This window comes from Panthera uncia, chromosome B1, assembly GCF_023721935.1.
Source record: "Panthera uncia isolate 11264 chromosome B1, Puncia_PCG_1.0, whole genome shotgun sequence".
Classification (NCBI taxonomy): Eukaryota; Metazoa; Chordata; class Mammalia; order Carnivora; family Felidae; genus Panthera; species Panthera uncia.
In genome coordinates, this window is record NC_064811.1 from 86,987,131 (window position 1) to 87,011,004 (window position 23,874).

The window sequence follows — 23,874 nt, forward strand, 5'->3', positions numbered from 1 at the left end:
AAAAAAAAAAAACAAAAAACTTTGCTTCCTAGAAACTTAGGAGTAATCTCCCTTTCTCAAATCCAGACAAAAAGCCCTGCTATTTCTATCTCCCAAATATTTCCAGGGTCCATGGTTTGCTCCATCCACCACAATGTGGGTCCAAGCCAGTATCCTCTCATTCGATCATTGCAATAATCTCTTAATTGATCTCACGTTAATTCTTCTTACCCTCCATCCCATTTTCATACTAAAGTCTAAGTGATAAAATAATAATAAATCTGAGTATATAACTCCCTCTCTACCTTCATCTTTTGTTACTTTGGCTCATCAACCTCCAGTTGTACTGGCCTTCTTGCCCCCATCTTGAAGTACTAGCCTGAAATGATCTTCCCCATTTCTTCTCCCAGCTAACTCCTATCAAGAAACATAGTGGTTAAGAGCACAAACTCATCTGTTTAAGCTCAAATCCCAGGCTGACTACTCATTGGCTCTGTGACCTTGGAGAAATTTGCTACTCTCTCTCTGTGCCACAGTTACGTCTTCTATAAAATGAGGAAAAAAAAAAAACAGCACCTACCTCATAGAGTTGTTAGGTTGAAATAAGTTAATACATAATAAGGGTCAAGAATAGTGCCTGGCATATAGCAATCACTATCTAAATGCTAGCTATTATTATCATTATTATTATTATTATTATTATTATTATTATTTGTTGCTTAGTTAAATGTGACTTCCTTAAGGAACACTTTTCTGGTGCCCCCAGATCAATTTGCTCCTCCTATAATATAATCAACTCTATACTGTACTTTAGTAGCACTTATTTCAACTCTAAGAATCTGTATACATTTTCATTGATTGTCTTTGTCCTCCACTAGATAATATGCTTCATGATGGCAGGAATGTTGGTCTTGTTCAAAATGTATCATCAGTGTCTAAAACTGGTACCTCAAGGGGTGCCTGGGTGGCTCGGTTGGTTAAGCATCTGACTTCGGCTTAGGTCATGATCTCACTGCTCGTGAGTTTAAGCTCCGTGTTGAGCTCTGTGTCGGGCTGTGTGCTGACAGCCTGGAGGATGGAGCCTGTTTCCGATTCTGTGTCTCCCTCTCTCTCTGCCCCTCCCCTGCTCACACTCTGTCTCTCTCTCCTTCAAAAATAAATAAACATAAAAAAAAATAAATAAAAACTTGCATGGCACCTCAAACATGCAAGTATCTAATACAAAACTATTTGTTAAATAAATTAACTTCAGCAAAGGCATGATGTAGCCATTAGAAATGAGTAAGAGTCTTATATGATAGTCATTATCTAAATAGAGATCTGTCCTGTGTAGAAAATTATATGCCTTTGTTGTAAACTAGGCATAATAATGTCTCAATAGTGCTGATTTCAAATATAAAACAACAGAATTTATTAAATCATGCATGTTCCATTAATTTATAATTTTAAGTTGGCTATCCATAAGTCTCCATATCCATGAGATATTTCCAAAGTGTTGGCACTAGATTAAAATTTGTCTGGCTTAAAATAATTTAGAAAAAAAAAATTGCTGGGCTTCTTCTGGAAACTCCTTCAAAATATCATAAACCAGAGTTTGCCAAAGCTTCAGGATTCTATGGAACTTTAAACCATTACTTTAATACAGCAAAGACATAATCCTTGGCAGAATATCAAAGTTTCTCCCAGAGGTAATGGAATGTACACCAAAACAATGTTTCCAATATGAACCAGTTTTTTCTAGAAATCATTAGAGAGTCTTCATCCTGAAACTCTGGACCACTGTTTGAAAATAACTTCTGTTTGTTATAAAAACAATATAATTTCACAGAATAAAATAAGACAAAAATATCTGGGAATAGTAATGTGCCAAATATAAGTCAGCAATGTAGTGGCATTATTTATAAAAAACAAATGTGACACTAAGATGAACTTTAAAGAGCAAAACATACAAGAACTGTGAAATAATCTTTCTTCTAACAAATATTTGATGAATGCCAAGTATCACTGCAGTGTAACTACAGCCTGAGCTGTATGTTTCCAGTCAATGCTAAGAAACTGAAAAGAGTACAATATTCAGCAAGAAAGATAATGAAGGAGTTGAATCAGAAGAGACTAAAAGAAATATCTAAATAATTTTTTTTTTTTACTTAAGAGGAAAAAAGGTAACTTGTGAGTATGTTAGTATGAAAGGTTATCAGAATATAGTTACTACATCATTCTTTTGTGATTCACAGTAAAAACTGAGACTAGCTCATCACTTTTTAAATATAATATCTAAATAAATATTTATGTGACAAAACTGATGAATAAAATTCTGTGTTTAAAACCCAGTATTGGGGCGCCTGGGTGGCTCAGTCGGTTGGGCGGCCGACTTCGGCTCAGGTCATGATCTCGCTGTTTGTGAGTTCGAGCCCCGCATCAGGCTCTGTGCTGACCGCGCAGAGCCTGGAGCCTGTTTCAGATTCTGTGACTCCCTCTCTCTCTGACCCTCCCCAGTTCATGCTCTCTCTCTGTCTCAAAAATAAATAAACGTTAAAAAAAAAAATTAAAAAAAAAATAAATAAAACCCAGTATTGTTACAAGGTCATTGTGATGATCAGTTTTATGAGTCAACATGACTAGGCTATAGTTTTCAGTTATCCAAACATTAATCTAGGTGTTACTGTAAAAGCATATTGTTATAAATGATCAAGATCTATAATCACTTCACTTTAAGTACGGAAGATTATCCCGGATAATCTGGGCGATTCTAATTCAATCAGTTGTAAAGGCCTTAAGAGCAGGATTGAGGCTTCTCTGAAAACAAATTCTGCTCATGGACTGCAGCTTCAGCTCTTGTCCAAGAGCTCAGCTTGTCCTTCTTGATAGCCTGCCCTATGTATGGATTTCAAACTACTCAATCCTCACAGTCACATAAGCCAGTTCCTAGCAATTAATCTCTTAACATGAATATTCTGCGGGTTCTAGTTCTCTCATGGAACTCTGAACGGGTAGAGATACTTAGATTGAAATGTATATTCAGCTAAAAATATGGAACAAATTATCTTAGAGGTCCTTAACAATTCTATTATTCTCTACCTGAATTTCAACTCTATTAGTTAAAATAATTTTGTTTTTTATTTCATTAGCAATCACCAGAAGATTTCTGGGCAAATTAATACCAAATAAAATGATTACCATTACCATTTATAATCCTCACTCTGTTTCTAAGCCCTGTTGAAATTTCAAGTTCAAAAGAAAAAGATTAAATTTGTTAACTTAAATTTTTTCATGGTTTTCGGTTTTTTGTCTTTTAAAGATACTTTGCTCAACTTTTCTATTAATAAATCAAGTTCTCAAATTCTAATAAAATGTCCACGATTTTTGAGATTCAATACTTCATCCTGAGTTAGCAAGAAACTAACATCATCTCGAATCAGTTTTGAATGATCTATACAAAACAGTGAAAGCCTGACTTCTGAGCTAACCCACCATGTGAAAATGTAATGTTACAAAAACAGACCACATGTCACACGTAACTCCAAGTATGAATGGGAAGGTGGGAGGATTAACCATAAAAAGATGTGAGATAGCTGCAAAGCAAGAACAAAATAAAAGGGGGAAAGAGAACCAAAATCAAAATTGTTTGAGGAGACAGTTAAGTGGAGTCCAAACCAAAATCATGTGGTGTTACATCGAGAAGTATGTGTTGTACACCAAGGAGATTGCTGAATGGAACCTTTTCAAATTTTTCAAACTAAATGTAACTGAAATCATAGGAATGCTTTGGAACAAACAGACCTTTATACAATACTTACTTTAATTTAGTTATTTATTCTTTATGCATACAATTTTTCAGGACAATGGACATTGCCAATATAAACAAGATAATGAAATTCCCTAACTTTTTGACAATCACTGATATTTTCGTTCCAGGCAGTCAAACTTAAAACATACGACTACTTTACATATCCAAGACCTATGTTACCCTAGAAAAGGCGCTGCTGAGATAGGAGCAGGGCAAGCAGGGTAAGCATAGTAACCAGAAATATGGTGGATGGGCCTAAGGGAACTGCCCAGATTGTTGAGCTAGCTTCAGTAGTGACAAAGTCTAACAGTGCTAAAGAGATCAGTTTCTATTTGCCACTGATAACCAAAAATAAAAGTCTTGTGCAAAGTAAGCAATAGTGTTCCCCAGAGGGGTTATATCATAAGGTTTTCCCAAGTTCAGTGTTTACAGGGGCTCATTTAGGTAAAGGGAAGAAAACAAGGAGTGTAAGAAATAGCTAAGATTATTGAGTCAATTATCCTGAGTAAAGAAAGTCTGGGGAGAACTGGATAGAAGCAAGACTCCAATCGTACGAAGTGATGCTCCAAACAAACTTCCGGACATAGTAGAAAGAAGTAAAAGCCACTTTAGGATACAAGAATGAAGAAGTCCTAAGAACTAGATAGCAAGAGTTTGGGAAGACAAGCATACTTCAAAATTGCAGATGAAAAACAGCAACATTAATTATGGTCACCAGTCATGAATGATAATGAGAATCTACTATATTGCCAAGCTTTGCTTGGAGTAGTTTTGAAACTGGATCAATGTTAACAATTGGAAATTCTTTAGAATTTTTAATTAGATTGGTAGTGGTGGGAAGAAGTGTTTGAGGCACTGAGGGATTGATAATATCTATCAACTCTTTGGTGATATAAAAGGCCCCAAATAATTCCTATAATTTTTAAACATTTGGTTAATGCCATTGAAGCCATTCATCAAATAAAAACTTAAGCAAAAAAAAAAAAATTTTTTTTAAACAATAACAAACTTGCCAAAAGTTCCTTTCTAGACTTTTGGCAAATGGCTAGCGCTATCTATAAGGTGTACTATAGGTATAGTTACCACTCCTCTTCATGATTATATTTAAGCCAATTACAAAAAGCACCCCTCCTTTCAGAACGAACTAGAGAATCAGATTTCAGTTCCTCCTTATTGCATCAGCCAGAAGGTTTTGTGCAAAACTCTATACAGTGGCTCTGAATGTGCGTGTCTAGATTGGCAAATAATGTGATAGGGCACACCTATCACAGGTCAAATCAACTTTGGAGGCTGCTGCCTACATTAGAACTTCTCCAGATTGTCTTTAAATAAACAGGAAAAATTCTCTTCATGTAGTCAATACTTTGCACAAGTGCTTTTAAACCCTTTCTTTACATTACGATTCCTTTTTGAGATCAGATTAAAACTATAGACTCATTAACCCAGAAAATGCTTGTACATACGCGTACACACACACAGTGTTAAATTTAATTTAGTTAGATGTTCACTCACAGAAAAATTGGGACAAGAATTTACAGAGGTTTCTGCTTAGAGATTAACACAAAAAAAAGAATAATAAAGCAAATTTAGCTAGGTATATCGAGAACACTGGCCATTACAACATAACATAGGATATCTCATATCCCCATACCAAAGAAGATTCTATACTAGTGTCTCCATATATCACCTGAACATACAATATATTGCATGAATATTATAAAGCTCGCAATTGATCATTTTTCCAGATTTAAGTAAAAATTTAGAAATTATTTTGTTTGAAGCGGTTAAATTTTCATCTTTGCCTTGACCTACAAGAAGTCTACCAAAAAATTTATAGTTAATGTGAAGAAACTATGTATTAATATTACTAATTTAATACCTTATTCTTTGTTTCCTTTCTCCCCATCTTGATTATATATTTTCTTTTATGAGCAAACTGTATATATTATATGTATGTGTATATATATGTGTATATACCATACGTATGTATGCATATGTACATATGCATATGTACATATAATATATACTATGTATATACATATATACATGTATATACATATAATATATAACATAAAATATAATATATACAACATATAACATAATACATACATACACATACAATATAATATATATATAATACTATATGCATACATACATAATGCTGTGTGTCAATTTTCTGGGAAAAAGATTATAATAAATTAAGAAATGTAAATTCCTTTAAAAATAAGAATGATTAATGAAGAATACTGATATTGGGGTGCTGGGATGGCTCAGTTGGTTAACTGTCTGACTTGGGCTCAGGTCATGATCTCATGGTTTGCGAATTCAAACGCTGCATCGGGCTCTGCACTAACAGTGCGGAGCCTGCTTAGGATTATCTGTCTCTCCCCCTCACTCTCTACCTCTCCCCCACTTGCATTCTCTCTAAATAAATAAATAAACTTAAAAAAATGATATTAAGATTTGCTTTCTTAGGAATATGACAACAATAAAAGGCCAGAGCATCTCTTGAAAATCTGTTAATCCTTTTAGGCCAGTGGTACCATTAGAACAAATGAAAGTAAATAAAAGTTCAAACACAAAAGCTACTCCTCTGCGTTCCAAAGTCCCCTATCCCACCTAAACTCTACGTATAGGAGTTTGATAAATATCTACACTCTTCAGTGTAGAATTCAACATTCTTTCCTTTGTACTCCCATGGGATGGCACATTGTACATCATCTGTTATAACAACTATTACTATATTATAATCAAGTTTGTATTTTTCTCCTCTACTACTTCTAGACCTTGAGAACTGGGATCCTATGTTAGTCATATTCATATATCTGGCACCTAGCATAAGGAGGGCCATAGTATTAGAAGAGACTATTAAAAATACTGTAACACCAATAGACTGATGTTATGTATGCCAAAGCACAAGGTAAGAAACGTCAGAGTAGGGGGAGGATAGGGAAGATGGCGGTGTAGGAGGACGCTGGGCTTACCGCGGGTCCTGCTGATCACTTACATTCCACCTACACCTGCCTAAATAACCCAGAAAACCGCCAGAGGAATAGCAGAAAGGAGTCTCCGGAGCCAAATGCAGACGAGAAGCCCACGGAAGAGGGTAGGAAGGGCAGCAAGGCGGTGTGCGCTCCACGGACTGGCGGGAGGGAGCCGGGGCGGAGGGGCAGCCTGCCGACCAAGCAGAGCCCCCGAGTCTGGCTGGCAAAAGCGGAGGGGCCCGACAGAGTGTGTTCCGACAGCAAGCGCGACTTAGCATCTGAGAGGTCATAAGTTAACAGCTCTGCTCGGAAAGCGGGAAGGCTGGAGGACAAAGGGAGGGAGAGTTGCTGAGCCCCCGGAAGACAGAGCTCTGTTGGCGGGGAACAAAGGCGCTCACCAGCACCATCTCCCTCGCCCATCCCCCAGCCAAAATCCCAAAGAGAACCAGTTCCTGCCAGGGAACTTGCTCGCTCCGCGCAAACACCCAACGCTGTGCTTCTGTGGAGCCAACCCTCTGGCAGTGGGTCTGACTCCCTCCCGCTGCCACACAGCCCCTCCTGAAGTGGATCACCTAAGGAGAAGCGAGCTAAGCCTACCCCTCCTGCCCCCGTGCACGTTGCCTACCCACCCCAGCTAATACGCCAGATCCCCAGCACCACAAGCCTGGCAGGGTGCAAGTAGCCCAGACAGGCCACGCCACCCCACAGTGAATCCCGCCCCTAGGAGAGGGGAAGAGAAGGCACACACCAGTCTGACTGTGGCCCCAGCGGTGGGCTGGGGGCAGACATCAGGTCGGACTGCGGCCCCGCCCACCAACAACAGTTATACACCACAGCACAGGGGAAGTGCCCTGCAGGTCCGCCGCACCACTCCAGGGACTATCCAAAATGACCAAATGGAAGAATTCCCCTCAGAAGAATCTCCAGGAAATAACAACAGCTAATGAACTGATCAAAAAGGATTTAAATAATATAACAGAAAGTGAATTTAGAATAATAGTCATAAAATTAATCGCTGGGCTTGAAAACAGTATAGAGGACAGAAGAGAATCTCTTGCTACAGAGATCAAGGGACTAAGGAACAGTCACGAGGAGCTGAAAAACGCTTTAAACGAAATGCAAAACAAAATGGAAATGACGACGGCTCGGATTGAAGAGGCAGAGGAGAGAATAGGTGAACTAGAAGATAAAGTTATGGAAAAAGAGGAAGCTGAGAGAAAGAGCCATAAAAAAATCCAGGAGTATGAGGAGAAAATTAGAGAACTAACTGATACACTAAAAAGAAATAATATACACATAATTGGTATCCCAGAGGAGGAAGAGAGAGGGAAAGGTGCTGAAGGGGTACTTGAAGAAATAATAGCTGAGAACTACCCTGAACTGGGGAAGGAAAAAGGCATTGAAATCCAAGAGGCACAGAGAACTCCTTTCAGACGTAACTTGAATCGATCTTCTGCACGACATAGCATAGTCAAACTGGCAAAATACAAGGATAAAGAGAAAATTCTGAAAGCAGCAAGGGGTAAATGTGCCCTAACATATAAAGGGAGACCTATAAGACTCGTGACCGATCTCTCTTTTGAAACTTGGCAGGTCAGAAAGGATTGGCACAAGATCTTTAATGTGCTGAACAGGAAAAATATGCAGCCGAGAATCCTTTATCCAGCAAGTCTGTTATTTAGAATAGCAGGAGAGATAAAGGTCTTCCCAAACAAACAAAAACTGAAGGAATTCGTCACCACGAAACCAGCCCTACAAGAGATCCTAAGGGGGATCCTGTGAGACAAAGTACCAGAGACATCACTACAAGCATAAATCATACAGACATCACAATGACTCTAAACCCGTATCTTTCTATAATAACACTGAATGTAAATGGATTAAATGCGCCAACCAAAAGACATAGGGTATCAGAATGGATAAAAAAACAAGACCCATCTATTTGCTGTCTACAAGAGACTCATTTTAGACCTGAGGACACCTTTAGATTGAGAGTAAGGGGATGGAGAACTATTTATCATGCTACTGGAAGCCAAAAGAAAGCTGGAGTAGCCATACTTATATCAGACAAACTAGACTTTAAACTAAAGGCTGTAACAAGAGATGAAGAAGGGCATTATATAATAATTACAGGGTCTATCCATCAAGAAGAACTAACAATTATAAATGTCTATGTGCCGAATACCGGAGCCCCCAAATATATAAAACAATTACTCATAAACATAAGCAACCTTATTGATAAGAATGTGGTAATTGCAGGGGACTTTAACACTCCACCTACAGAAATGGATAGATCATCTAGACACATGGTCAATAAATAAACAAGGGCCCTGAATGACACATTGGATCAGGTGGACTTGACAGATATATTTAGAACTCTGCATCCCAAAGCAACAGAATATACTTTCTTCTCGAGTGGAACATTCTCCAAGATAGATCACATACTGGGTCACAAAACAGCCCTTCATAAGTATACAAGAATTGAGATCATTCCATGCATACTTTCAGACCACAATGCTATGAAACTTGAAATCAACCACAGGAAAAAGTCTGGAAAACCTCCAAAAGCATGGAGGTTAAAAAACACCCTACTACAGAATGAGTGGGTCAACCAGGCAATTAGAGAAGAAATTTAAAAAATATATGGAAACAAATGAAAATGAAAATACAACAATCCAAACGCTTTGGGATGCAGCGAAGGCAGTCCTGAGAGGAAAATACACTGCAATCCAGGCCTATCTCAAGAAACAAGAAAAATCCCAAATACAAAATCTAACAGCACACTGAAAGGAAATAGAAGCAGAACAGCAAAGGCAGCCTAAACCCAGCAGAAGAAGAGAAATAATAAAGATCAGAGCAGAAATAAACAATATAGAATCTAAAACAACTGTAGAGCAGATCAACGAAACCAAGAGTTGGTTTTTTGAAAAAATTAACAAAATTGACAAACCTCTAGCCAGGCTTCTTAAAAAGAAAAGGGAGATGACCCAAATAGATAAAATCATGAATGAAAATGTAATTATTCAACCAATCCCTCAGAAATACAAACAATTATCAGGGAATACTATGAAAAATTATATGCCAACAAATTGGACAACCTGGAAGAAATGGACAAATTCCTAAACACCCACACTCTTCCAAAACCCAATCAGGAGGAAATAGGAAGCTTGAACAGACCCATAACCAGCGAAGAAATTGAATCGGTTATCAAAAATCTCCCAACAAATAAGAGTCCAGGACCAGATGGCTTCCCAGGGGAGTTCTACCAGACATTTAAGCAGAGATAATACCTATCCTTCTCAAGCTATTCCAAGAAATAGAAAGGGAAGGAAAACTTCCAGACTCATTCTATGAAGCCAGTATTACTTTGATTCCTAAACCAGACAGAGACCCAGTAACAAAAAAGAGAACTACAGGCCAATATCATGATGAATATGGATGCAAAAATTCTCAATAAGATACTAGCAAATCGAATTCAACAGCATATAAAAAGAATTATTCACCATGATCAAGTGGGATTCATTCCTTGGATGCAGGGCTGGTTCAACATTAGCAAATCAATCAACGTGATACATCACATTAATAAAAGAAAAGATAAGAACCATATGATCCTGTCAATCGATGCAGAAAAGGCCTTTGACAAAATCCAGCACCCTTTCTTAATAAAAACCCTCGAGAAAGTTGGGATAGAAGGAACATACTTAAACATCATAAAAGCCATTTATGAAAAGCCCACAGCTAACATCATCCTCAACGGGGAAAAACTGAGAGCTTTTTCCCTGAGATCAGGAACACGACAGGGATGCCCACTGTCACCGCTGTTGTTTAATATAGTGCTGGAAGTTCTAGCATCAGCAATCAGACAACAAAAGGAAATCAAAGGCATCAAAACTGGCAAAGATGAAGTCAAGCTTTCACTTTTTGCAGATGACATGATATTATACATGGAAAATCCGATAGACTCCACCAAAAGTCTGCTAGAACTGATACATGAATTCAGCAAAGTTGCAGGATACAAAATCAATGTACAGAAATCAGTTGCATTCTTATACACTAACAATGAAGCAACAGAAAGACAAATAAAGAAACTGATCCCATTCACAATTGCACCAAGAGGCATAAAATACCTAGGAATAAATCTAACCAAAGATGTAAAAGATCTGTATGCTGAAAACTATAGAAAGCTTATGAAGGTAATTGAAGAAGATATAAAGAAATGGAAAGACATTCCCTGCTCATGGATTGGAAGAATAAATATTGTCAAAATGTCAATACTACCCAAAGCTATCTACACATTCAATGCAATCCCAATCAAAATTGCACCAGCATTCTTCTCGAAACTAGAACAAGCAATTCTAAAATTCATATGGAACCACAAAAGGCCCCGAATAGCCAAAGTAATTCTGAAGAAGACCAAAGCAGGAGGCATCACAATCCCAGACTTTAGCCTCTACTACAAAGCTGTAATCATCAAGACAGCATGGTATTGGCACAAAAACAGACACATAGACCAATGGAATAGAATAGAAACCCCAGAACTAGACCCACAAACGTATGGCCAACTAATCTTTGACAAAGCAGGAAAGAACATCCAATGGAAAAAAGACAGTCTCTTTAACAAATGGTGCTGGGAGAACTGGACAGCAACATGCAGAAGGTTGAAACTAGACCATTTTCTCACACCATTCACAAAAATAAACTCAAAGTGGATAAAGGACCTGAATGTGAGACAGGAAACCATCAAAACCCTAGAGGAGAGGGGCGCCTGGGTGGCGCAGTCGGTTAAGCGTCCGACTTCAGCCAGGTCACGATCTCGCGGTCCGTGAGTTCGAGCCCCGCGTTGGGCTCTGGGCTGATGGCTCAGAGCCTGGAGCCTGTTTCCGATTCTGTGTCTCCCTCTCTCTGCCCCTCCCCCGTTCATGCTCTGTCTCTCTCTGTCCCAAAAATAAATAAAAAAAACATTGAAAAAAAAATTTAAAAAAAAAAAAAAAAAAAAAAAAAAACCCTAGAGGAGAAAGCAGGAAAAGACCTCTCTGACCTCAGCCGTAGCAATCTCTTACTCGACACATCCCCAAAGGCAAGGGAATTAAAAGCAAAAATGAACTACTGGGACCTTATGAAGATAAAAAGCTTCTGCACAGCAAAGGAAACAACCAACAAAACTAAAAGGCAACCAATGGGATGGGAAAAGATATTTGCAAATGACATATCGGACAAAGGGCTAGTATCCAAAATCTATAAAGAGCTCACCAAACTCCACACCCAAAAAACAAATAACCCAGTGAAGAAATGGGCAGAAAACATGAATAGACACTTCTCTAAAGACATACGGATGGCCAACAGGCACATGAAAAGATGTTCAACGTCGCTCCTCATCAGGGAAATACAAATCAAAACCACACTCAGATATCACCTCACGCCAGTCAGAGTGGCCAAAATGAACAAATCAGGAGACTATAGATGCTGGCGAGGATGTGGAAAAATGGGAACCCTCTTGCACTGTTGGTGGGAATGCAAATTGGTGCAGCCACTCTGGAAAGCAGTGTGGAAGTTCCTCAGAAAATTAAAAATAGACCTACCCTATGACCCTGCAATAGCACTGCTAGGAATTTACCCAAGGGATACAGGAGTACTGATGCATAGGGGCACTTGTACCCCAATGTTTATAGCAGCACTCTCAACAATAGCCAAATTATGGAAAGAGCCTAAATGTCCATCAACTGATGAATGGATAAAGAAATTGTGGTTTATATACACAATGGAGTACTACATGGCAATGAGAAAGAACGAAATATGGCCCTTTGTAGCAACGTGGATGGAACTGGAGAGTGTGATGCTAAGTGAAATAAGCCATACAGAAAAGACAGATACCATATGGTTTCACTCTTATGTGGATCCTGAGAAACTTAACAGAAACCCATGGAGGAGGGGAAGGAAAAAAAAAAAGAGGTTAGAGTGGGAGAGAGCCAAAGCATAAGAGACTGTTAAAAACTGAGAACAAACTGAGGGTTGATGGGGGGTGGGAGGGAGGGGAGGGTGGGTGATGGGTATTGGGAGGGCACCTTTTGGGATGAGCACTGGGTGTTGTATGGAAACCAATTTGACAATAAATTTCATATATTGAAAAAAAATAAAAATTAAAAAAATAAATAAATAAATAAATAAATAAATAAAATGTCAGAGTAGAAAGAAAGACTGGTTCCAAAATATATCTTCAATTCATCAGCATCTTAATAACTCTGTTTCAATTCTAGCTATCGGGTCTTCCCTCCAAATTTGCTTCCTGTGGAGAGAAATCCTTATAGCGTTAATACGGACCTACCTACATTCTCTCTTGAAAGGTTAGGCCAAAGCTGGTAAATATTTACTAATATTTGCTGAATAGATCAATCAAAGGCAAGGCCAGCTTGCATAATAAAGAAAGTCCCAATAGAACAATGTTTAACATTTCTGTGCACATGTGTGTATGTATATATATTCAAGTATATACTTGAATATAAAAAAATCACAAATTTTCATCATTGGCATGACAATTAACTCTCTTTTACCACTTTCCTTCCCATATCTCTTTTTTTCTCAAAAATTTTTAATGTTTATTTTATTTTAGAGAGAGAGAGAGAGACAGACACAGAATCTGAAGCAGGCTCCAGGCTCTGAACTATCAACACAGAGCTGGATGTGGGGCTCGAACACACAAACCATGAGATCATGACCTGAACCGAAGTCAGACGCTTAACTGACTGAGCCACCCAGGTGCCCCCGCATGTCTCTTATCAGGCCATGAGACATATCTAAATATTCAAGACACTAGGTATGTAATAGAGCTCCAAAGTATTTAAGGTATTGAATAGCTTCGATTGTAGAAGTGCCAATATTTGCATTAATGTACACTTATTTCAACTTTAAAAATCTTTTGAAATATGATAAAATGTATTAGTATTCTACCTCTCTTTACTTACTAATTGTATGGCCTTAGATTAGTTACTTAATTGCTCTGTATCTCAATATCCTTATCTGTACGATGAGAATAGTTAATAGTTCCTATCTCATGGTAATATTATGAGGATTAAATCAAAATATGTAAAGCACTTAAAATACTGCCTAATACACAATGCTCAAAAAATATTAACTATTAATATTACTTATTATAAAAACATTTTCTACTCAAAGTCTATAAAATGTAAATGTTTTCAAAGTAAATACTTTTTAAAAGCCATACCCAGACTACTTGGAAATATTATTTAGCCTATTTGTCACAAAACAAGGAAAATGTTGTTTGCATTTTTTGAGGGTCATTAATATTAGGTTGAAACACATGAAAATGCCATTTTTATAGGAAAATAACTTAAATATCAGCAAATGTATAGGGTTAACTTTTACAAAGTGTTTTGTTAGAAAAATTAAATACATTTCACTGAAATGCACTTAAAATAATTGTAAGAAATAAAACATCTGCAAGCAATTAAGTTTCCAAAAATAGTTTTTAAATAGTTAAAATATTACCATCATAAATATCTAGAATTGAATACATTAATATTTGTGTCCTCCCTCCCCTAGGATTAAGACCTAATAATCCCCAGTGCAATGGTGTTTGGGGGTGGGACCTTTGTAAGATAATTAGGTACTGAGAGCTCTGTCCTCATGAATGGGATTAGTGCTTTTATAAAAGAGACCTTAGAGAACTTCCTGGACTTTTCCACTATGTAAAAAATGCTGTCATGAGGAAGTGGGCCTCACTAAACATGGAATCTGCTGGTTCCTTGATCTTGGACTTCCCAGCCTCTAGAACTAGGAGAAATAAATATTTGTTGTTCATTCAGTTTTTGATGTTTTGTTATAGCAGTCCAAATGGACTAAGATATGGGATGCAAAAGAATCTGACTCTGAATCTGATACCAGAATCTGACTGAAAAGGCAATAAACATCTTCCTAGTGAAACACTAAATTTTTAACCAATAGGGTTCAACTTTTCTACTTTGGTTTTCTAAATGGAATTTTATATGAAAAGACTAAACTCCAGCAGCAAGGAAAAAAAAAAATCCTTAACCTACAAGGGAAGACAGATCAGGTTTGCAGCAGACCTATCCACAGAAACTTGGTAGACCAGAAATGAGTGGCAGGATACATTCAATGTGCTGAATCAGAAAAAATATGCAGCCAAGAATTCTTTATCCAGCAAGGCTGTCATTCAAAATAGGAGAGATAAACAGTTTCCCAGACAAAAATTAAATAAGTTTGTGACCACTAAACCAGCCCTGCAAGAAATTTTAAGGGGGACTCTATGAGGGGGAAAAAGATGAAAATAAAAAAAAAAATTAAAAAAAAATAAATAAATACCAAAAGCAACAAAGATTAGAAAAGACAAGAGAACACCACCAGAAACTCCAACTCTACAAGCAACATAATGACAATAAATTCTTATCTTTTAGTACTCACTCTAAATGTCAATGGACTCAATGCTCCAGTCAAAAGACATAGGGTAAGAGAATGAATAAGAAAACAAGATCCATCTATATGCTATTTACAAGAGACCCACTTTAGACCTAAAGACACCTTCAGTCTGAAAGGGGATGTAGAACCATCTATCATGCTAATGGTCAACAGAAGAAAGCCAGAGTAGCCATGCTTATATAAGACAATCTAGACTTTATGATAAAGACTGTATCAAGAGATGCAGAAGGGCATTATATCATAATCAAGGGGTCTACAGACTAAGAGGACCTAACAATTATAAACATTTATGTGCCAAATGTGGCAGCACCCAAATATATAAATCAATTAATCACAAACATAAAGAAACTAATTGATAGTAACACCATAATAGTAGGAGACTTCAACACCCCACTCACAACAATGGACAAATCACCTAATCAAACAATCAACAAGGAAACAATGGCTTTAAATGACACACTGGACCAGATGGACTTAACAGATATATTCAGAACATTTCATCCTAAAGCAGCAGAATATACTTTCTTCTCCAGTGCACATAGAACGTTCTCCAGAATAGACCATATACTGGGACAAAAATCAGCCCTAAGTAAGTACAAAAAGATCGAGATCATACTGTGCATATTTTCAGACCACAACGCTATGAAACTCAAAATCAACCATAAAAAAAATTTGGAAAGGTAACAACTACTTGGAGACTGAAGGACATCCTACTAAAGAATGAATGGGCTAACCAAGCAGTTAAAGGGGAAATTAAAAGCATATGGAAGTCAATGAAAATGATAACACCACAACCCAAAACCTCTGGGATACAGCAAAGGCGGTCATAAGAGGAAAGTATATAGCAATCCAGGCCTTCCTAAAGAAGGAAGAAAGATCTCAGATACACAACCTAACCTTACATCTGAAGGAGCTAGAAAAAGAATAGCAAATAAAACCCCAAACCAGCAGAAGACAGGAAATAATAAAGATCAGAGCAGAAATCAATGCTATTGAAACCAAAAAAACAGTAGAACAGATCAATGAAACCAGAATCTGGTTCTTTGAAATAATTAACAAAATTGATAAAACATTAGCCAGTTTGATCAAGAAGAAAAAGGAAAGGACCCAAATAAATAAAATCAAGAATGAAAGAGGAGGGATCACAACCAACACAACAGAAATAAAAACAATAAAAGAGAATATTATGAGCAATTATATGCCAATAAAATGGATAGTCTGGAAGAAATGGACAAATCCCTAGAAACATATACACTACCAAAACTGAAACAGGAAAAATAGAAAATTTGAACAGACCCATAATCAGTAAGGAAATCGAATTAGTAATCAAAAATCTGCCAAAAAACAAAAGTCCAGGGCCAGATGGCTTTCCAGGGGAATTCTACCAAACATTTAAGGAAGAGTTAACATCTATTCTCTTGAAACTGTTCCAAAAAATAGAAATGGAAGGAAAACTTCCAAACTCTTTCTATGAAGTCAGTATTACCTTGATTCTAAAACCAAACAGAGACCCCACTAAAAAGGAGAACTATAGACCAATTTCCCTGATGAACATGGATGCAAAAATCCTCAACAAGATATTAGCCAACGGGATCCAATAATATATTAAAAAAATTATTCACCACGACCAAGTGGGATTTATACTGGTGAGGCAGGGCTGGTTCAATATCCACGAAACAAACAATGTGATTCGTCACATCAATAAAAGAAAGGACAAGAACCATCTGATCCTCTCAATAGATGCAGAGAAAGCATTTGACAAAATACAGCATCCTTTCTTGATAAAAACTCTCAAGAAAGTAGGGATAGAAGGAACATACCTCCAGATCATAAAAGCCAAATATGAATGATCCAATGCTAATATCATCCTCAATGGGGAAAATCTGGGAGCTTTCCCCCTAAGGTCAGGAACAAAACAGGAATGTCCACTCTCACCACTGTTATTCAACATAGTATTGGAGGTCTTAGCCTCTGCAATCAGACAACACAAATTAAAGGCATTCAAATTGTCCAGAAGGAGGTCAAACTTTCACTCTTCATAGATGACATGATACTCTATACGGAAAACCCTAAAGATTCCACCAAAAAACTGCTAGAATTGATTCATGAATTCAGCAAAGCTGTAGGATATAAAATCAATGCACAGAAATCGGTTGCATTCCTATACACCAACAATGAAGCAACAGAAAGAGAAATCAAAAAATCAATCCCATTTATAGTTGCACCAAAAACCACAAAGTACCTAGGAATAAATCTAACCAAAGAGGTGAAAAATCTATACACTGAAAACTATAGAAAGCTTATGAAAGAAATTGAAGAAGACACAAAAAATGGAAAAGATTCCATGCTCCTGGATAGTTAGAACAAATATTGTTAAAATGCCGATACTACCCAAAACAATCTACATATTCAATGGAATCCCTATCAAAATAACGCCAGCATTCTTCAGAGCTGAACAAATGATCCCAAAATTTATATGGAACCAGAAAAGACCCTGAATAGCCAAAGCAATCTTGAAAAAGAAAACCAAAGCTGGAGGCATCACAATTCCAGACTTCAAGCTATACTACAAAGCTGTAATCATCAAGACAGTATGGTACTGGCACAAGAACAGACCAATGGAACAGAATAGAGACGCTAGAAATGGACCCACAAATGTATGGCCAACTAATCTTTGACAAAGCAGGAAAGAATATCCAATGGAATAAAGACATTCTCTTCAGCAAGTGGTGCTGGGAAAACTGGACAGCGACATGCAAAAGAATGAACCTGGACCACTTTCTTATACCATACTCAAAAATAAACTCAAAATGGATGAAAGACCTCAATGTAAGACAGGAATCCATCAAAATTCTCGAGGAGAAAGCAGGCAAAAACTTCTTTGATCTTGGCTGTAGCAACTTCTTACTCAACACATCTCCTGAGGCAAGGAAAACAAAAGCAAAAATGAACTACTGGGACCTCATCAAAAAAAAACCAAAAAAAAAACCAAAAAAAACCCAAAAAGCGTTCTGCACAGCAAAGGAAACAATCAGCAAAACTAAAAGGCAACCGACAGAATGGGAGAAGATATTTGCAAATGATATATGAGATAAAGGGTTAGTATCCAAAATCTATAAAGAACTTATCAAACTCAACACCCAAAAAACAAATAATCCAGTGAAGAAATGGGCAAAAGACATGAACAGACACTTCTCCAAGGAAGACATCCAGATGGCCAACTGACACATGAAAAAATGCTCAACATCACTCATCATCAGGGAAATATAAATCAAAACCACAATGAGATACCACCTTAGCCCTGTCAGAATGGCTAACATTAACAACTCAGGCAACAACAGATGTTGGCAAGGATGCCAAGAAAGAGGACCTCTTTTTCATTGTTGGTGGGAACACAGCCACTCTGGAAAACATTATGGAGGTTCCTCAAAAAACTAAAAATAGAACTACCCTACAACCCAGCAATTGCACTACTAGGCATTTATCCACAGGATACAGGTGTGCTGTTTCGAAGGGATACATGCACCCCCCATGTTTATAGCAGCACTATCAACAATAGCCAAATTATGGAAAGAGCCCAAATGTCCATTGATGGATGAATGGATAAAGAACATGTGGTATATACATGTATATATATACATATACATATATATATATGTATATATATATATATGTACACACACACACACACACACACACACACAATGGAGGATTACTTGGCAATCAAAAAGAATGAAATCTTGTCATTTGCAACTACGTGGATGGAACTGGAGAGTATTATGCTAAATGAAATTAGTCAGAGAAAGACAAATATTCTATGACTTCACTCATATGAGGACTTTAAGAGACAAAACAGATGAACATAAGGGAAGGGAAACAAAAATATAAAACAGGGAGGGGGACAAAGCATAAGAGACTCATAAATAAGGAGAACAAACTGAGGGTTGCTGGAGGGGGTGTGGGGTGGGGATGGGCTAAATGGGTAAAGGGCATTAAGGAATCTACTCCTGAAATCATTGTTGCACTATATGCTAACTAACTTGGATGTAAATTAAAAAAAATAAAATTGAAAAAAAAAAAAAAGAAAGGGAACAATGATGAGGGGTCAGGTGGCAATAATCACAGGGGGTGTCTGCCCGGTGAACCTATGGGCCTCATCAGGGATCTGTCCACTGGCGGAATGATAGTCTTCCCGGCCTTAAGGAAGAAGAGAGGCTTCAGCATGGACAGGGAAGCACTTGGACATCATGAACTATACAATAATTTCTTTGAATCTTGACTATGTTAGGGGATGAGGACACGTTCTCTGAGGCTGGCCCTCCTCCAAACTACCAGCTCCTGTTTATATTCCCCCACCACAACATGGCTCAGAAGAGACTCAGAAATATTTGGTGTGCTACGAAGAACCTCTGTTTCTGGAATGAGGCTCTTTTTATTTAGTTGCCCAACGCTGAGAACATTTTTTTCCTTTGGTAAAAGCAGCAATGAGGAAAAGTCAGCTTATTCATTAATCGCTCTCTTACCTATTAAGCTTATGCAATACCTTCTTATGCCCTACACAGCAACCACATAAGAAGGCAATAAACACTTCTTCTGAACTCATAAAAAAAAAAAAAGAAAGAAAAGAATAAATTCCAAAAGAAAAAAATAGTGACTGTTTTCATTTGAAGACAGCCCAAATAACTACTTTCAATCATAAAATACATTTAAATAGACACTTCTCAAATTTCTGGTATGAGAGCTTTCATTTCCTTTTTACAGAATTGGAGAAATATGCTTAAGATAGGTGGTTTCTCTGAAAGAGAAAATTAAAAATCCTGATTCTCAGATCTGAAAAATACGAATTTCTCAAATGTAGTCATTCATTAATTTACTCACTCAACACTTACTGAATGCCTTCTATGTACCAGGTGCAGTACTGTCTCTCTGAGGTTAGGGGCAAAAGTCAAGAACTGAGAATCCTCAAAAGAGACAAATTAAATAGAAAATAATAATAAAATCTGATAAAAGATATATAAGAAATTAGGAAAGGGATTAAGCTCAGATTGCAGAGAATAATATAACCCATGAAAGAAAATAGCAGAGTATAAAAACAGGGACCTGTGAGGGGCCAGGGCAATCAGGAAAACTCAAAAGACTCAGTTTGGCTGGACTGAAGGTGAGGGCATGCACATACCCACATATACTGACTATTGTATGCGCTCACTATATACTTGTAACCTAATCAAGGTAACAGAGTAAGGAATACAAAAACAGAAGAAAAGAACAACTTACCATGCTTTCCCCTAGAAATATCCACATACTGGCAAAGTCTGGGATGAGTGATGGTCTTAAGGATTTGAAATCGCCCCAAAATTTTGATGGAATTTGGTGTAAGAGGAAGCCCATTACTTCCACAAACATCATGTGGCAGAGCTGAGGCAAAGAAGGTAAAGGCACCCATTTCAGCATCCTTCAGGGGAAACATTTCAGAATCCTAGATCTTCTAAGATAATCTGGAAAAGGAGAGAATTTTATGACAGATCAACCAAAAATTAAGCCAGTGTTTTCTCACCTTAAATATGATTAATAATATATAACTTGGAGGAAAATGTCAATCAGAACACTTCACAGTAAAAAGAATCAAAGTAAAAAAATTCCAAGATAATATCTACGAGGAAAAACCACCCAATCATAAATTTAGATTGTAGCTCTAAATCATAATCAAAGATTTTCAATGGCATAAAAAGGCAAAAAATAGAACATTCCCTCCTCATGATGTCTGACAGTGTTAAGAGGAAGTCTGTTATTGCATATTCACATCAATAAGGATCTTCTGTTTACCTAAAGCTTGAACAACCCATAGACCATCAAGAATTTTTCCTTCTTGCAAAGTAAGTAAAGTCAGAAAAGATGAAATAGGTATTCCAACCATTACCTTTAAATTATCAAGGCCTCTATTAATAGTAGTAAAAATTAAACTAGATAACAGAAGCCTCTATGTTACTTAACTAATCAGTTTTGGTTTTGTGCTTGGTAATTTCCATGTGATCTGTTTTAATTTATTCCCTCAACAATCTTCACAGATGTTATTGCCTCCAGTTTAAAGATAGATGTTTCGTATATATATCTAGGGCAATCCTACTGGCATGGTCTCCAAAACAAATAGTGCCCCAGAGTTATGTAACAAAGCAACCTGGAGATTAAGAAACCTGCTCAAAATCAATCTGAATCACATTAGGGCAATCACAATGAAAAAGGCCACTGAACAAAAAGATCTTTCACCCAGGTGTCTCACTACAAAGACATTCCATTGGTCCAGCACTGCATTCTTCCTTTCTCAGCTTTCACAATCAAAATGTTGGAATTCTAAATCAAAGTAATAGACCACTTTTTATGTCTGTGCAGAAACCTCATTAAAAACATTAAAAGGAAATACTTTTAAATGTATAAATTCATAATAAGGAAGAAAACAGAAAAGGGCCATGACCTAATGAAAGATTCCAAAAACCCCCAGTAAAGCATTTGGCATATGAAGTATTGTTTTAAGAAGCAAAAGAAAGAAACTATAAAGTATATTGCAGTCAAGACCTCTGTTGGGCCTCTTCAGATTCAGAAACTTGAGATCACAAAAGCAGAAACAATGGGGAACAGAAGTCAGAAGAGGATTTGAAATGAGAATGATAACTTAAAGGGCAGAAGAATAAAAGAATTAACTTTATCACTGGCCCCCCATTACTAGTTGGTTATTTTTCCTCAAAGGAAAAAAGGTAAGTTTCTTTCCTAGAAATAAACCAACTTTGTGAGAATTATAATAAATAGCTAGTATGGGCATGGTGACAAAGGCAAACTGCTCTTAATTCTGGAATTTGTAGGGCCCCAGTTAAGATATAACTATCTACCCAGCCATCCTAAAACACAGAATAGCAGTCAACAAGCCTGTCCATATACACAAAGCTCTCAGACAGACTTCCTTAACTCTAAAATCATGAACTGTCCAGGAATCATCAGATAGTTGAAGAAAGACCACATCATAATGGGCAAAAAATAAAATAAACAAACTAAAAAACCTGCCCTGGAGGTGACTAAAATAAGTTATGGAAAAGAAAACAATGAAAACCAAAACAAGTTGAAATCTATTTAGAAAGATTTGACATGATATTACATAAAAAGAGGTGTAGCAAAACATATTTCACAAAAGAGTAAAAAGGAGTTGCTGGTACATATATGAGAAAATGAACATCCTCATTAATATTCAAGAAACTGCTCATTAAAACTATAGGAGAATTTATACCTGCCAGAGAGTAATAATTAAATCTGATTAATTAAATTTGATAATACAAAATGTTAGGACATGAAGAGAATATAAACTAAAACAATCACTTTGGAAAACAGTTTGACACTATTTTGCTATTCAATTCCGGCAGAAAGTCCTACACACATAAATAAGGGATACATGCAAGAAAAATCAGCATGGTGTTGTTCCTATTAATCCCCAAACTGGAAACTTAAATATCCAAAGACAGGTGAATGATTAAGGAAACTGTACATTCATCTGATGGAAGAGTATACATGACAGAAAATAAGCAAATTGTAGCAACATATATCAGCATAGATGAATCTAAATATAATGTTGGGTGGGGAAAAAAAGCACATAAAATGTATGCCAATATTCATAATATTCAACAAGAAAAGCTGAATAATAAATAATTCAGGAGTATGTACATTTGAGGTAATACTATATTAAAAAGTAAGGTAGGGGCAACTGGGTGGCTCAGACGGTTGAGCGTCCAACTTCAGCTCAGGTCACGATCTCACGGTCCGTGAGTTTGAGCCCCACATCAGACTCTGTGCTGCCAGTTCAGAGCGTGGAGCCTGCTTTGGATTCTGTGTCTCCCTCTCTCTCTGCCCCTCCCCCACTCACACTCTCTCTCTACAAAAAATGAATAAACCTTAAAAAAAATTTTTAAAAAGGTGATAATAATAATAATGAGGAAGAAGGGGAGGAGGATGGAAGGAAGGAGAAGAAAAATATGAGGACACAGTTACCACTGTATGAAAAGCAGAGTGAGATTAGGGAAGAACCCATAAGAAGCTTCAACAATCTTGAGTAATATCTTAGTTTTTAATTGGTGGATTTAATGGGTGTTCATATTATTATTATGCTCCAAATTTCCATATTCTATATCTACATATGTTTGTGTTAGAGACCACATACTTTATATTTTTTAAATTTTAAGTTGAAAAAATTTTAAAAATACAATGAATTGATTTCCAACAAAGGCCAAGAAAATCAATAGGGAAAGGGCAGTCTTTCAGCAAATGGTGCTGAAACAACAATATATCCATATGGAAAAGAAAAAAAATAATCCCTCAATTCTTACAGTTACATCCACAAATATCTGAGATGGATTATAGACCTAAATGCAACCTTAGGATAGCAAAGATTTCTTAGGCAGGATAACAAAAAGCACTAACCATAAAAGAAAAAATTGATAAAATGAACTTTTTTGGAGTTTTGGATGTTCTGCATCTTGATTGGGGTGATGGTTGTCACATGGATGTTTACATGTATCAAAACTCATCAAACTACTCACTTAAAATCAGTGCATTTTAAGATATGTAAATTGTATCTTATAAAAAATAAAATTAAGAGAATATGAGGAAGGAATAATTAAAAATGAGTGGTTGGAA

General features: G+C 36.8%; 1 protein-coding gene across 2 annotated transcripts in view; it reads right to left on the reverse strand.

Annotated features, from left to right (window-relative positions):
- TBCK (TBC1 domain containing kinase) overlaps positions 1-23,874 on the reverse strand; it is a 230,316-nt gene that overhangs the window by 203,511 nt on the left and 2,931 nt on the right. For both annotated transcript variants that reach the window (XM_049630974.1, XM_049630972.1), the window contains exon 2: positions 20,476-20,696. In XM_049630974.1, the coding sequence (XP_049486931.1) occupies positions 20,476-20,668 (193 nt within the window). In that variant the 5' untranslated portion in view covers positions 20,669-20,696. The remainder of the gene's footprint in view (positions 1-20,475; positions 20,697-23,874) is intronic.